Genomic DNA, 16,702 nt, shown 5'->3' on the forward strand with positions numbered 1-16,702 from the left:
CTTCACGCAGAAAAGTCTAAATCTAATACTGGCAACATATTTAGTCATGTTTCATAGTCCAGAAACGTGTGTACAAAATAAAGTAATAAATACATTATATGTATATCTGTTTTAAGATACGAAAACAGAAAATTCAAAAAATTACAGTTATGCTAAATATAATTATCATAGTCCATGACCAACTCCACATTCATATAGAAATCTCAACTGAATATAAGTTATTAGCATGGAACTTCATATTCAACCAAATCTCAACTAAATATAAGTTATTAACTAAATTTAAATTCAGCAACCAAAAACAACACAACAATGGAGGCTCAAGCTACAACCCATGTACTCATAAAACCTACATAACTTTGGAGCATTGCAACGAAAAATGTAAAAATATTACTAACCTGCAACACCGTTTGCACCACATTGGAAGAAGTACATGTGCAGTGAAGGTATGTGCATGTGTTGAGGGAGTGGTGCGGGAGTGCATGGTGGAGAGAGAGAGAGAAATTAGAACATTTTCATTGTTTTCTTGTTATTCCCTTGTCCCTAATCTCACACTTGAAGAATCAAAATTGGCGGCTAAAGGACAAGACTAAATTTTCTCTTTTTGATATTGTATTGCCATACATCCAAGACCTCATGGGATAGTCCATGAACAATGTAAATGTGATACTATGGATAATGTAGTGCTTCTGCTCATGAGAACAGAATAACCCCATCATGGTATGGCCACTCTATATGGTGGGATGACACCCACAATGCATGCTTTGAATGCTTGCAGCTTGTAAGAAAAACATACAGACAAGTCATGAAGCATACGAAGCATACAAAATTGCCTGCAATATATGCCTGCAAATTTCAAAGAGCAAAACTTTTAGCAAGAAAAGTGGTTGAGATAAAAAAAAATCAGAGCAGAAGCTTCCGCAAACCAAGCTACAATCCAAACATAAACTTTACCTCAATTAAGGAGATAAACAATTAAGCAATCGAATTAAAAGTGTCTGAACTTGAGCAATCATTGTCCGAGATGCATATATTGGAAAACATCAAAAAGGGTTGTTAGGTTGTGTTTAGAATCTTTAGATTCAGGGATTCGATGAAAATGGAATAAGATTCCACCAAACTCTTCTTTATGGCTGCAGAATGGACACCAAACTCTTCTCGAGATTCATAAGAATCTGTCTAGTTAAGTTCAAAAAAGGTACAACAAACAGTTTCTTGACATCAATATCAGAATTGTCACTTCTAGTTCATGCCATAATTTCGCACAGAGAGACATTTCTTACCGATCTCGCAGCTCAGGCAAACGACGGCGCCTAGCTTCTCCCAAATGGGGTACTCCGCCTCTTCGTACCTCTGATCAATCGTCGACGTCGATGCAGAGAACGTCGATGGCGATGTCGTCACCTCCATCCTTCTCTCGCCCTCTCCGCCATCGACCTAACCCTACCGGCTTCCGGCATCTGCAGTGGAGGATTTTAAAAGAGAGGGGGTCGCTAGAATGGTGTGACGACTATGTAATCGTGGGTGCTCGGACGAAAGGGGAAACACATGAGAAAGAAAGGAAGAGGGGAAAAGAAGAAGGGAAGGGAAAGGAGAGGGGAAAAGAAGAAGGGAAGGGAAAGGAGAGGGGAAGACAAGAGACGGTTGGCGGGGGTCGGCGACGACATGGCTTCGACCGATCCACGGACGACGAAGAGAAAGGAGAAGAAGAGAAAGCTCGAGGGGCGACTGCGTATAGTGAAAGGGGGAAAAGTACGAAGGGGGTGAAAAATTTTTTTGCGCTTTATATGAGCAATAAATAAAAAATTAGCGACAAAAAAATTTTGTCGCTAATTAGCGACGGATTAGCAATGAAAAAATTTTGTCGCTCATCCATCGCTAAGTTGCGACAAAAGTTTTTCATTGCAAATTTCCGTCGCTAATTAACGTTTTTTTGTATTGGGATTTGGCGACGAAAATATTTTGTCGCTAATTAGCGTTAATCTGTCGCTAATTAGCGACAGATTCTTTCTGTCGCTAAGTTGCGACGAAGTTTGAGACATATTTTTCCCGTCGCTAATTAGCGATCGAGTAGCGACAAAAATTTTTCCGTCGCTAATTTCACAAATATTTTGAATGTTAGCGACAAATAGTTTTCTCTCGCTAATCCGTCACAACTTTGCGCCGAAAAAAAATCGTCGCAAATTTTTGTCGCTAATTAGCGTTTTTCTTGTAGTGTCCCACTTGGATTTGGGTTGGATCTGAATCCAAATTAAATTTTTTGTTTGAGAATAAATTTATGGATTTTACAACCATAAAGAAAATTGTTAACTTATCAAGGTCCATTAAGGAGAGCACATGAGATCAGGAGAAGACTCTAGATTGGAAAGACTTCCAAATGTCGACATTTTCTCTTTTGAGTACGTAAAGTTGTGTAATGTCTTGTCTTGTTATCTTCCTGGTTTTTGTTATTTTCTAATCCTACAAGGATCACACCAAGACTGTATATTTTATTCTTTGTACATTTTCTAAAATGATCAACACATTACCAATTCACTCTCCACGTGAACATTTACTTTCACACCCGTGAACCAGTGAGGTTTGATCTGGTGTCTTCATCTCAACAACCTCACAACCACCCTGCTCCAGGCCAGCTATGCCCGTGGGGGCGAATGAATGAATAGTTAATGGTGTATTTTTTAAAAGTCATTTAGATCTGTGCTTCCTGCAATAGAAACACAGATTTTACCAAAATAACAAGGGTAGCAAAACAAAATAGTTAGGTGCAGTGTTGTGAGTATCGGCTTGAATTGGTCGATACGTATCATACTGACTTGAATCAACTATTTTTTAATAAATATAAAAATAGCTTAAAAATTAAAATTTTAATAATTTTTTAATATTATTTTAATAGCTTTAACACGTATTACATTCTAATTGACACGTAATATTTTTTTTTAATTATTTTTGGCTGATTCAAAACTATTCATCTGAATCATTGGCCAACAGGTTCGATTCAGATACTGACAACATTGGTTAGGTGCAAGGATCATAAATAAGGGTGTCAACGGGTCTGGTTTACCCAGACCAAACCCTATAGGGTATGGTGACAAATAAGATGACCCAATTAAGACCCGAGTCCAGACCCGTAGGTTTGATTAATACATTGACCCGGTATAGTTTGTAAAATTTTATACCAGACCCAGACCCAACCCAAATTCCGATTAAGACCTGCAATTTTTCGATGTAAGAATGATACAAAATATTATTTTGTTGGGTATGGTTAGGGCCTGGTTCATGTTGTTTTTATCGGATCTGGGTATGGATTCTCTTATAGTAGACTTAATTAAACCTGGGTCTGAACCGGTCACCATACCCAAAAATTTGGTTCAAGTCTGGTTCCACCTGGGTTAGAACCAAACCCGACCCGTTGATACCCCTAATCATAAATGTGCATCAAGAATACAATTTACCTCGAAGTTTTCCTAGTCTAGGTGCCCGAAGGCTTGGGAATTCTACTTTCCCACGGAAGCTGCACAAGCACGACTTCCCAAATCGCACCTGTGACATAGCCTTCTTTTTATTTAAGGCTACTGGCATTCCCTACTTGTGGACAGTGATAAGATAGGGTTAGTTCCCATACTCAGATTATAAGAATAAAGAGCTTTTATTCAGATAACAAGGGAAAACCACCTGACTCACTTCTTTGGGTTTATAACCCAAAGAAATAGCACCGGCACGGGTTTTGATTTTAACCTTCATCTCTGTTTCATGTCCTCCATTTTCAGTCCAAACTGGGTGAGGCAGGGCGGGACCTTGTTTTTCCTTGGTCCACTGCCATCCCTAAAGAAAGATCGGAGACGGGGCAAGGCAGGCATTGGAGACGGGGACGGGGCGGGGCCTCTATTCCTGTTTCATGTCTTTCATCCCTGGTCCAAACAGGGCGACGGGGTGGAGAAAAACATAAGTCCATCCCCGTCTTCATTCCTGCATGGGTTTTGATTTAAACCTCCATCCCCGCCTCTATTCCTGTTTCATGTCTTTCATCCCTGGTCCAAACAGGGCGAGGTGGGGCGGGGTGAAGAAAAACATAAGTCCATCCTCGTCTTCATTCCTGCATGGGTTTTGATTTAAACCTCCATCCCCGCCTCTATTCCTGTTTCATGTCTTTCATCCCTGGTCCAAACAGGGCGAGGTGGGGCGGGAACCCGTTTCCCCCCGGTCCACTGCCATCCCTACCTTCATGGGCTAATTACAAGAGTTATTAGGCATAATCTTAATCAAGGCCACGATAAAACCTTTTTGTTTTTATGATGAAGTTCCCAGCCAAAGCAGGTAATCTCGGGAAGATCATAAACTATTCTCTTCCACATTTTCACGTGTTCATGTTTGATTCCAGCTGGAGCTAAAAGGTCTTTGATTGCCTATGATCTCAGATCTGAAGTGATCTGACATCTTAAATACATGGATCCCTAGCTCAACCCCTTCCCATCAGGCCAAAGATCTATATATTTAGGGGAGTTTTGAGGATATAACATCCTTTGTTTGCAAAAAAAAAAACCCTCGGAGCTAAGATTCAATGCTTTAAAATATCACATTTTTAGCATAATATTGGCCTCCTAAAAAAAACAATGATATTTTGTACAGCCGTACTGTCATTGTAAAAATAGTGTTTTTTAAAATGCCTCACAATTTGCCAAAATTCACTTTAGGTCCAAAATTTTGATTTTTGACTTTTTTAATGATATTTTAAGCTTTTTGCAAATACGACGCAACACAAATAATTTTTGTGAATGTCTCAAAAATGTGTAAATCTTTTTTTACTAAAAAAATCATGTTTAAAAGATATTTACAAATGTGTGAAGATATTTGCATCAAAACATTAACAAATATTGAAGTATTTAATTAAAAAGAGGTCTCGAAATACACTATGGCCTTTGCAAATCATATTTAAGAATGTTCTCAAAATGTGAAGATCTGCTTTTATTAAAATCTCATTAGAGATACAGAATGTTTGAGAACATTCACATGGGACATTCACAAAAATATGAATTATGTGCGAAGGTCAGAACATTCACAAATGTGTGAAGACATTTGCACACAAAAGTAATAACATTCACAAATATGAAAGTATTTAATCAAAAAAAGTTTACAAATATAGTACAACCTTTGCAAATCATATTTGCGAATGTCCTGAAAAAATATGAACCTCTTTTAACTAAATACTCTTACATTTGCGAATGTCTTCAAACATAAATTTTTTTTAGTAAAAGAAGGTTCGTACATTTTTGGGACATTCGAAAAAATGTTTTGTGAAAATCGTGCTATATTTGTGGAAAGGTAAAAAAATATCCTAAAAAGTCAAGAATCTAAATTTTGGATATAAAAAAGATTTTAACAAATTATGAGGCATTTCTAAGAATGCGCCATTTTCGTATTTTGTAACTATATATCAACATGGGTAAGCACCAATTGGGAGGAGACGTGTTTTGGCCCCCATAATGCAAATGAGAATTGCTAATCTTACTCAAAACCAAAACAGACCACTTGGTTACTTGGGCACTTTGAATTGCAGGTGGGTGCATGTTTCAACACCAATGTTACACCCAATTGGGTCCCCCGAGTGGTAGTGGGCCTGTAGAAAAGGTGCTGACCGCTTCATCCCAGGTTTGACTCTCACTGGGTGGATTCCGTAATGACTTGGATGTTGGTGACCCTGAGCAGGGTTTACCTTTCAGGGGGCGTGCCCATTAAGTGACCCAGTTCTTGGAAAGGGTTCCTCATCATAAAAAGGAATTTCTTGAGGCACTGAGTTTTGAAGCAAGTGGTCTGGTTGCTCAAGGACTATTTAAGTCACTTCTCTCTCTCTCTCTCTCTCTCTGCTTGACAAACTGAGATTCTGCAACCTTTCATCCACTAATAAAAGCTTCATATTGGTGGTATTCATTAAGGTAGGGACAGACCAGACACTGGAGCCAAATGTCAATGAATAAGTCCACATCCAAATCTGGATCTGACTCAGAACACATGGTAGTATTCCGGTTCCAGATATGATCTGACACCCTCTGGTACTGGATCCACATAAAACAGGTCAAGTATATTGGTTTTCATATGAAATAGATAAAAGGGGTCTGTTGTAACCGGCTCTGAACCTATTTATTTGTTCTATTCCGAGTCAGATCCGACTAAATCTGACATTAGTTGCTCTGCATCCAACCTGGACTTGGATATGAATCATCACCTGCTGATATTATGGGTTGGATCCAGTTCACAACCGAGTCAGAGCTCCGTCCCGCTTTCACCCTAGTATTCAACGTGTATTATGACCCCATAGATTCATAGAGAGGAATAAGTATCACATTTAAGTAGAGATGCCAATGGATCAGATTATATCCGTTGTTCGGCCCAATCTAACTCTATTTAGTTTGATTTGGCAAGCTAAAACCATATCTGGTCATAATCAGATACAAATATGGTTTTGATTTTTTGATACTGAATCTGATATTCATCTAGATTCAATGCTTATCCGATTCCGTTTACATTTAAAAGCTGGATTTGGTATGAACTTTCACTGTTCAGACCCAAATCTGAATTCGAATCCCTTTAGTCAGCAGATATGAAATTGACTAAATCAGATCCGAATCCAAAAAGTTTACAACCCTATATTGAGGGCTAAAGTGATAAATACTCATGTTTTGCTCCACTTATAATATAGCCTTTTTTTGCCTATATATATAAAAAAAAAAACAAGCTGCAAAATGGTCTCAAGACCCTAATTATTATCAAGTGAAAGCGGTTCTTATTCTAATCACTGATATTCCATTCTCCTTGTGCACATAGATAGAACTATTAAACAACAGTGATAGCCTGACATCCATTTTGATAGGATGGATGGCTACAGTCTCTCGCAGCAATAAAACGGCACTCTGCCCCACAATTTTCTTCATCTTGAAACATGTTCACTACTTGTGGTGCATGCAGCTAAATGTAGACCACACTTTCAACTGTGAAAGATTGGACCACCATGAGGCTAGCTTAGGTAGAGTGTTTGAAAAATGAACCATCTATCCAAAGAGGAAGTTCAAATTACTTGCAATAATGCATTTGTAATGCCTAAACCCGACATGTTACCAAGAAAAAAAAACAAGGTGCCCGCACCTGCGCGCACACACACACACAATATATATACAAAAACCCGTAACAGTGGACGGGCAAAACATCGGACCCACATGGATTTGTATGAATTAATGGCGGTCAAGGACCGCCACTAATTGTCTGGCGGAAAAACACCCTTTAGCGTATCCCCATTTTGACTCTGGTTTTTGTATCTCCTAGTATCTATAATGGGATAAAGTTTGCTACAAGCTTAAAATGTATGACTTAGCAAACTTTTTTTTTTAACTTTTAATTGTTTTTTATGGAATGACCTCATGAATGTGATCTATATCTTCTTTTTAGCAAGAACCAACTTTTGAATTGGTGGAATCTGGCCTGTATACAGGCTTTCATGGCGATGCAAAAATCAACGGCTATAGAAAATGTGGTTAGAAATCCATAATAAAGTCCGACCAAAACGACTGAATTAACTATATTCATCCATAATAATAATAATAATAATAAATTACCGAGTAGACTATATTTCAAAATCATTCATTAACCTCCCATTTTTATGTTGCAACTTATCGATTATTATATGATAATTTCTTAACTTTCCATATATAGAAAATAGAAACAGATAGACTAGAAATGACATCTCTTATGCCAATGATACCATCTTCTTAGATTGAATGACATTCAAACCAAAGAAAGGGAAGCTGGGGTTAGGCAGACCCCTACCAGTTAAACAACTATACCATTGGGTTTTGAACCTGAAATGTCCCAACACAAGATGACGTGCACTAACTGCTTCTACCAGACAAGTAGAGCCCCCAGTTGGTATAAATACATTGATTCTTTGACTCAAAAAACATTTTTTTTTTCAGTAAAAGAATTGATCCAAGGATAGATTCCCACTAAATCAACCATGATAAACTCATCTAAGAGGTTAGATTGAGTCAAAACAACTAGGATCATGGAATTCCAGCTATATTGTATATACACCATTTCTATGATGTTTTAAATAAGAGTAACATATTAGGAGATACAAAACAAGAGTCAAAATGGAGAATCTGTGTGACATAAATTGCATCTTGCCTTGTTTCATGCAATGTCAGTAGGGGTGTCAATGGATTAGATTTTATCCCATATCTGACCAAATCCAACTTAGTTTGGTCAGACCAAACCCATATCTGATTATAATCAGATCCAGATATGCTTTTGGTTTTTTTACTAATTACCGAATTCTATAGATATGTGGATTTGATGGATATCTGAATTTCATTACATGTAAAAAAAACTGATTTGGTATGAGCTTTTCACCATCCAAGTCCTATTCCATTTAAGCAACATCCAATTAATCAGATCTAACATTTACTACATCTGATCCGAATCTGAACTGTTTACATCCCTAACTGTCAGATCTGATCTAATTATCAAACTGAAAATATAAGTGTTTTTCTCATTTATTATTAAAAATAAAATAAAAGCAAAGGACAACTTAAGGGTGTGTTTGATTACCTCGGATCTCTGAGGAGAACCGAGAACTCGTGGATCAATTCATGGGGCTCACATCCTTGATCCAACCTCCATGCAACGTTTTAGACCAAACCAATGTTGTCAGTATCAGTATCAGTATCGGCCCTGTATCGTTTGGCCAACAATTCAGGTGGATCGGCCTATATCGATACTCAAGTGAATTGTTTTGAATCAGCCAAAAAAATAATTTAAAAATCTTATGTGTCAATAAGAATGTGACACATGTTAAATTTATTAAAATAATATTAAAAATTAATGTTAAGTATTTTTTACATTTATTAAAAAGTAGCTGATTCAGGGGTAAAATCTTATCAATTTTCTGCCGACACGATACATATATGGCTGATATGCACCTATACTGACAACATTAGGCCAAACCCTCTGCCCCAAACCACATATTTCAAGTCGGAGGAACTGGAGATCCTTCGATCTCTAGTTATAAGACCTTTGATCTTAGATCCAAGGTAATCAAATGCACCCTAAATGACTTCGGGACCAAGTGTGTGTTTTGAAATATAAATATAATAAGGATGGCAGTGGACCGGGAAAGTGGGGATACCTCAAACCTGCCCTGTTTGGGGTGGGGATGGAGGACATGAAACGAGGAATAAATCGGGGATGGAGGTGAAAATAAAAAACTGTTCGGGGATGAACTTATGCTTTCTTCGTTCCGTTCCTGATCTTCATTAGTAAAATGATTAAAATATTCTTAGTTATTTAATAAAATTACATATAACTCCTATATTTATTCTTAATACTAAACTGGGATGAGAACGAAAACAAGAACATGATAGGGACGAGGACAGGTGTGGGAGAGAGGATGAAGACAGAGACGGTAAATTTGAGATGGGGCGAGGGTGGAGGTCCAAAGTCCTCCAATCATAAGGATGGACAGCGATGAAGGTCACTATTTTGAGACAGGGCGAGAATGGAGACCTTGTCCCCCGCACCCACCTGCCATCCCTAAAATAGAAGAGGCAGATACCTAAACATAATAATAGAAGCATTGAGCAGCCCTTTGTAAATTAATGATAAATTACCAGCTTTTTTTAAACTACTCAAAACAATTGTTGCCTCTTAATTAAAGCCCCTGATATAGTGCCCAAATGTGAAGGACAATTTGGTTAAAACTAAGCTACCTGTCCCTTTCAAACCTTGAGGTTGCCTGCCTTGTATGTATACATATGTGTGTATATTTTGACCAAGGGATTCATGCAAGTAGCTGACATATTGCCTAAAAACAGGCGTGGTAGCCAAGGAAATCTATTATCATATAGAGTCCTCTGAGCACTCAATGGCTCCAATTGTTTTATTGCTTTCTTCCCTTTCAACAAGCCTATCATTACAAGAAGATGTCCTCAGAGATTCAATGAGTATATTAAAAAGACAATGAGATATGATAGAGGAGGAAGAGTAAACGAGAAAGCAACCATGGTCTTATATGTAATAAATAAACAAAGAATAAAAAATGGGAATAAAATAAAATAAAATTGAGCAAGGTCTCCTAGGTCAAAATATTTAATATTTTTGTAATGAAATTCTATCTCGTATGAATCCCGAGACATTTTGCAGGTCTGCAAGGAATGGGCAACCGGTTTAATGACACAAGTACCAAAGAGAGAGAGAGAGAGAGAGAGAGAGAGAGAGAGAGAGAGAGAGAGAGAGGGAGGGAGATCTAAATCCCATTACACCAAGTCACCAACTATGCATGAATTAGTTTGATTTGAATCCAACCTGATTTCACCCAATCATGAGGTGATGACTGTTTTTTATGTGATCGGGTGTGGCTGGCTTATAAGGTTACAAGTGGATCGGATATAATCAGATATCTGATCTGAATCCGACCAATTATTACCTAATTAGAACCCTAACAGTTAGATCTAAATTGTGGATTCAGATCGGATTTGGATTTGCTAAATCGTATTATCCAACCCAGTATTACCACATATGTTTCAGTTTCTGGGTTCAATCTAATTCGTATCCAGATTTGTATTCATATCTACATTGTGCATTTCAGATTCATATTCGGATCTAATTAACAAGATCAGGCCGATGTCCGACCCATTTGGGTCCCTAGTGGCTTACCAGCTTGATTGACAAAAGTAGGTTTTGTTCTTATAATAGTTTCTTTTACTGGTTCCGGGTTGTGTTGGATATAGACGGCAGGCATGGATCAGAATTATGTGATTCAGATCCAAACCGAACAGGTATCTGACAGTACAAGGAGAACCAGATCAATATCATCTCTCTCTCTCTCTCAATGGGAATAAAAAAAAGGTAAAGGAAAAGAGGGGAGCTATAATATTCTCCATGGTGGGGTTGAGCTTGCACACTCAGCCTGCAACCCATAATGCAACAAGGAGGAGAAACACAACAGAATTAACAAAACAAAAAAGAAAAGTTGGAGAATCAAATGTGGGTTTTTTTCTGGCTTTTGTCCATAATCTATAGAAATATTATTGCAGCTATAGAAAGCAAAAAGTTTGGTTAATACTTAACAATGCATTGAAAGATACCCAACAAGAAAAACCTCAAGTTTCTTAATTCTTTCCTATGACTAAAACTGTCACATGGACATGGAGAAAGGGACACGGGACACGCCAATTTTGTTTAGTTTTTCATTAGGAATAACATGTAAATGACACGACACGGACATAAATTGACGAATCCCATAAGGCAAAAAACAGGCAAACTAATTGTTTTACGAAAAGAGAGAGAGAGGATTCCATAGTGGTGTTTAAGTATTGAAGCTTTTACTAGCACACATGCGAGGGATCAAAAGATAAAGTTGCGTTAGTCAGCTTAAAAATAAGAATAAATTAAATAGAGTTTTGGAATTAAATAATGCGAATTCGTTTTACAAGTTGTTTTGGTAGGATCAGTAGTCTAAACTAGGGCTGTCAATGGGTCCACTTTGTACGGGGTAACCACCCCGAACCCGATTTCCAGGGTATGGGCCCCGAAAGGAAAGTGCCGACCCGAATAATATTCAGTTGACCCGAGAAATATGCGGGCCGGTTTGGGTCATGATTTTGCTGGGTACCCGACCCGAGTCTTTTATATGTATTTTTAATGAAAATAAAATTTTAAAATATTGGGATTCTATTTCCGTGACTCGATAGAACCCGAACCCGGCTAGTACTTATATGGGAGGGTCTGGGTCAACCCTGACCGGACCCGCGCCTTGACAGCCCTAGTCTAAACTCTGTAAAATCAAAGAAAAAGAAAATGGTCATCGCTAATTGTGACTTAGCAACCTTGAAAGAGGGGATTTCAGTGCTAATTCCAAAACTACGCAATAAACAAAAAAAAACCAATAATAATTGGAAATGGATTTCTCTCCTTAAACCAAATGAAAGGTCAAAAAGAAAGAGAGCTAAATTATTTAATTTTAAAAAATAAAAAAACAGACTTCTTTTGGCAACACAAATGTAATGTTTCTCGTTTTTTGAGAAGAAAATGTAGGGTTTCTCTTGTTTGGATTAAAAACATAACTAAAATTCATAATTTTTTACATAATTTGGCTTTTCCTATTAAAACAATGCACAACTATACTAATAAAAAAACGGGCATTTTCCCAATAATAGCAGTAAAGAGAATTTGAGAATATCTGATTTTAAATTCACACACAAGAACGCATAAAATAAATTTTTTAAATATACAAAACATGAAAAGACGAAAAAATTGAGCTTTGGGCTGATATTCAAATTCTTGGTTTTCTCAAGAAAAATGAGCCTGAGACTATAAAGGCAACCTCGGGTTACTAATTTTTTTGATAGGAGGGTTACTGTTTAATACAAGAAAGCTAATAAAGCATTGAAAAAAGAGCTTTTACTATATTATAAAGTAAAGGCAAACGCAAAGCTAAGAATAGGAAAAAGGAGTTTTAGAAAAGCAAAACCTGGGATTATATTTTTGAGAGAGATTTAGCATAGAGAGAGTGTGTAACTGCATCTATGAAAGTCAATCAATGAATCAATCATGCATTGTATTGAAAAGTTTCAAGGGGCAGTGCTGCTGTTGCCTTTACTTAGGCCTTTTAACCCTCCAACTCTAAAAATCATTCCCACTCAAATCAAGGCCTACTCTCTCTCCCTTAACAATCAGAGGAAAAAGACAGAAAGTCCCACGTCATAATTCAAAGGAAAAAGTTTATCAGAATATTAGAAAATATTCAAAGGGCAAAAAAAAATTATTGGTATCAATCTGGATGATTCCTCTCTCTTAGGTCGGCCTCATCCGCTCTACTTTGCAGTATTCTTGTCTCCTTTTTCTGGCTTGTGGGTATTTCTTTTCTCCCTTCCGCTTTTGCTAATTCGGTATTTTGCAGACCTTGGCTCTGTCTTCTCATCATAATCATCGCAACTTTCTCTCTCTCTCTCTCTCTCTCATCAACCCTTCTAATACTATCACACCACCAATTTTCTGCACCACCCAGTTCCTGTTTTCTCTGTTTTCCTTCTCTAGAAAGAGAATTAAGGCACTCTTTGAGCTCACTTTTCCAAAGAAAGAATGGGTCTGTGATATTTTCTTCATGAGTAATATTATTTTCCCATTGGCAGAGAAAAGACGGTGTTCATGGTTTAAGGTCAAGTCGCTGTAGTTTTGGTTTGCAGACTCTCTGAGACAAGCAATCCAGAGTTGGATAGCGACTCCTTCTGAGCACCTCCTCATCATAATCCCCTTCACGAGATCCGATTCTCTTTAATGATGGTGTTGGTCTCACTGAAATCTATCAGGCTCTGAAAAAACTCCAGAGGGGTAGAAAGTGATATTCTCCTGCCCCCCCCAAGATCAGATTTTTCATGGTTAGGTGTGGATTTGGGCTCAGAAGAGAAGGGTGGTTGCTGCTGAATTCCTGAAACTAGAGAGTGAATTGTAAAATTGGTTTTCCTCTCTCTCTCTCTCTCTCTCAACCATGTCCAGTTCAATTTCCGAAGAGGCCAGTGTTTCTTCTGGTAACAATAACAGCAAAGTGGAATTCTGTTTAGGAGTTCAGACTCCCAATTTCACCACAACCATCACTGCTCCTCCCTCCCACCAACAGCCTGTGAAAAGGAAAAGAAGTCTCCCTGGAAATCCAGGTTAGATTTCAACTCTCTTCCTTATTTTTCATTTTCCATCCTATCCTTATCTTAGCTTGATAATAAATTGTTTTCTATTTTTTTCTCTTTCTCTTGTTTGGAAGTGCAGATCCTGATGCAGAAGTTATTGCCCTATCTCCAAAGACTCTTATGGCCACCAACCGGTTCATATGTGAGATTTGCAACAAGGGCTTCCAGAGGGACCAGAACCTCCAGCTCCACAGGAGAGGCCACAATCTGCCGTGGAAGCTGAGGCAGAGAAGTAGCAAGGAGATAAGGAAGAAGGTTTATGTGTGCCCAGAGTCATCCTGCATCCACCATGACCCCTCAAGGGCTCTGGGTGATCTCACAGGCATCAAGAAGCACTTCTGCAGGAAGCATGGGGAGAAGAAGTGGAAATGTGAAAAGTGTTCAAAGAAATATGCTGTCCAGTCTGACTGGAAAGCTCATTCAAAGATATGTGGAACAAGGGAGTATAGATGTGATTGTGGCACCCTTTTCTCTAGGTATACTCACAGTTTACCATATGAACCAAACCCTATTTTTTTCTCAATGGGTGCAAATTATTGTGGCATTTTGGGATGGCATCTAACATTTTGCATTCCTTTTCAATCATTGAATTCTTTCTTCTAGCTCTCCTCTTGATGTTAGTTTGTGAGTTTCAAATAAATGTAGTTTTCAAATCTTTGGGCACCTATTAATGCCTATGTTTCATCACCTCATAAAGCCTGAAAACGCAAAAATTTTAGCTTTTCTTTTTTCTCCATCTCTTTTGTCAGCTCAAAAAGAAAACCGTATAATTTTTTGATGAATCTCAAACTCACATCCGGGAATCTGGTGTCAGTGTTTTCACATTTTTTAACTTCATTATTGTACTTCAATGCTTGTAATAGTCTATAGCAAAAGCCATGAAGGTGATGAAACCTCTACCAGTCATTAGTTTATTTTCTTAGTTTTTTTTCTCGAACTTTCAACCCCATATGGGGAATCTGGTCTGCAGTATGGTTTTTCATGTATATATATTTTTTAACTTTGAAACTTGAATCTATGAATACCCATGTTCAAAAGGAACCTATACCCCATGAACAGTTCATAAGTTTATCTATCCTTTTTTTCCTTTTTTTCTTGGGTATCAAAGGAATCCATACGTTGGATGCTAAATCTCATTTCATATATGATAATCTCGTGATAAACTGATATCGATACTTTGGATTTTATGATCAACTTGCTTTCGTTGAAACTGAAGCCCATTCTGTCTGTTACGAGCACTACCCACAAAGAATTCACGAGTTTCTTCTTGTTAAGTGTTCCCACTTCTCAAAGCCAAAAAACCCTTATAACATATTTGAAATATGCAAACTGTTGCACATTGCCACCATTAGTGCCATCATTCCAAATTCTGATCTCTCTCTACTGTGCATGACTTCTTGAAAGACTCAATTTATGACCACTGTTTTCTCTTTGTTTTTTGTTTTTTGTCTTTGTTTTATGCAGGAAGGATAGTTTCATAACCCACAGAGCTTTCTGTGACGCCTTGGCAGAAGAAAGTGCAAGGCTTTCAGCACCCTTAAACCCTCTACCACCTCCCTCCTCCCTACCACCTCCCATAACGCAAGCTCCGCTCCACACCTTCCCAACCTTCATCCAGGAACCCACACTCTTCCCCAAATGGGACGCCCAGATCCACCCCCAAGACCCACTTGACAAGAAGCCAGAGCCCTCTTCCCTCCTCGTAGACCCCACTACCCCCAACAAGCCCATTTCCCTCCACCCCCCATTCTTCCCAAACTATCAACTCGAACATGCCCAACAACAAGGACCCCTCCTCATGATCAACCCCTTCAGCCTCCCCCTCCCCCTCCCTCCCCTCTCCCCCCACATGTCAGCAACTGCCTTACTGCAGAAAGCAGCAGAGATGGGTGCAACTCTAAGCAACCCATCTGCCAACCTCCTAGCAGTGGGTCACATGACCTCCAAGGGTGAGACTACTGCACCAGGCTGCTTGCAGGAGTTCGGACAACACCCACATCCTGATATGGAGGCGAGGATAGCTGAGATGGTGTCAGCCCTAGCCCATGAAGGACAAGGTGGGTCAGTTGGGGAGGTGCTGAGTTGTGTGGGTGCTGATGGGTTTGGGTCAGATGTGGGATTGCATGCCATGTTGGGTGAGAAGGAAGGGTGCAAGAGTCAATTCACAAGGGATTTCTTGGGAGGATGCCTTAGTGGTATGGAGATTGGTGTGAGTGCATATGAGAATGACCACTCTTTGAGGAGCCCTGCCGTTGCTGGCTTCCGGTTCTCTCCTGCTGCTGCACAATCATGGGAGAGTTGATAATTTGGCTCATCATAATTTTATAAGTTCTTTTTTCTTTTTCTTTTTTTTTTGCCACCACTGTCTTATATTTGTTTATGTAGGGAAGCTTGCATTTTTTAATTTCTAGTCTGTTTCTTTTTTGTGTTTGTTTATTTGTGTGTGTGTGTAATTGCAGAATGGAAATCAGTAGGTGAAGTGAAATTTTTGCGTGGTTGAATCTTTGTGAGGGTATCGGTAGAACGGCCTTGGTTGTGGCACCATGGTGGGGGACTCCTTGGTCAAGGACTCAAATCTCAAGGTCCATAGTGATAAATATCGTGATTTTAGTTACACGCAAAAGAGAACGATATTTTCAAAGGATGGTATTATATTAAAAAAACGAAATATTTTCAAATATCTTTTATTTTAAAAACATCATGTTCAATATAATAAGTTTTTTTTCAGACTCTTATATTATTTATATTTTTTTTATTCTATAAATTTTAGATTTTTATATGTACTGATATTTTCCTGAGATTTTATGAAGAAAGACAGGGCGTTGAAAATATCATAAAGTTTTTCCTTGCCAATATTTTCCTAGAACGAAATTTGTGATTACAAGGACATGAAGGCATGTTAATGGCTCATTTGAGGGTTGGCCAAACTTAAACCTATTTCATATACCGAACCAGATGAGTTTGCTTCAAGATTTAGT

At 38.3% G+C, this 16,702-nt stretch overlaps 1 protein-coding gene across 1 annotated transcript; it reads left to right on the top strand.

Moving 5' to 3' along the window:
- Window positions 1–13,042: 13,042 nt before the first annotated feature.
- Window positions 13,043–16,209, top strand: LOC149827734 (zinc finger protein GAI-ASSOCIATED FACTOR 1-like). The gene is made up of 3 exons (XM_090018234.1): window positions 13,043–13,694; window positions 13,804–14,200; window positions 15,189–16,209. The coding sequence occupies exons 1-3, from the start codon at window positions 13,529–13,531 to the stop codon at window positions 16,024–16,026; spliced, it is 1,401 nt and encodes a 466-aa protein (XP_089874360.1). The 5' UTR covers window positions 13,043–13,528; the 3' UTR covers window positions 16,027–16,209.
- Window positions 16,210–16,702: the final 493 nt, after the last annotated feature.

Source organism: Nuphar pumila, chromosome 10 (assembly GCF_984573655.1).
Source record: "Nuphar pumila chromosome 10, dmNupPumi1.hap1.1, whole genome shotgun sequence".
In the NCBI taxonomy this organism is placed as follows: domain Eukaryota; kingdom Viridiplantae; phylum Streptophyta; class Magnoliopsida; order Nymphaeales; family Nymphaeaceae; genus Nuphar; species Nuphar pumila.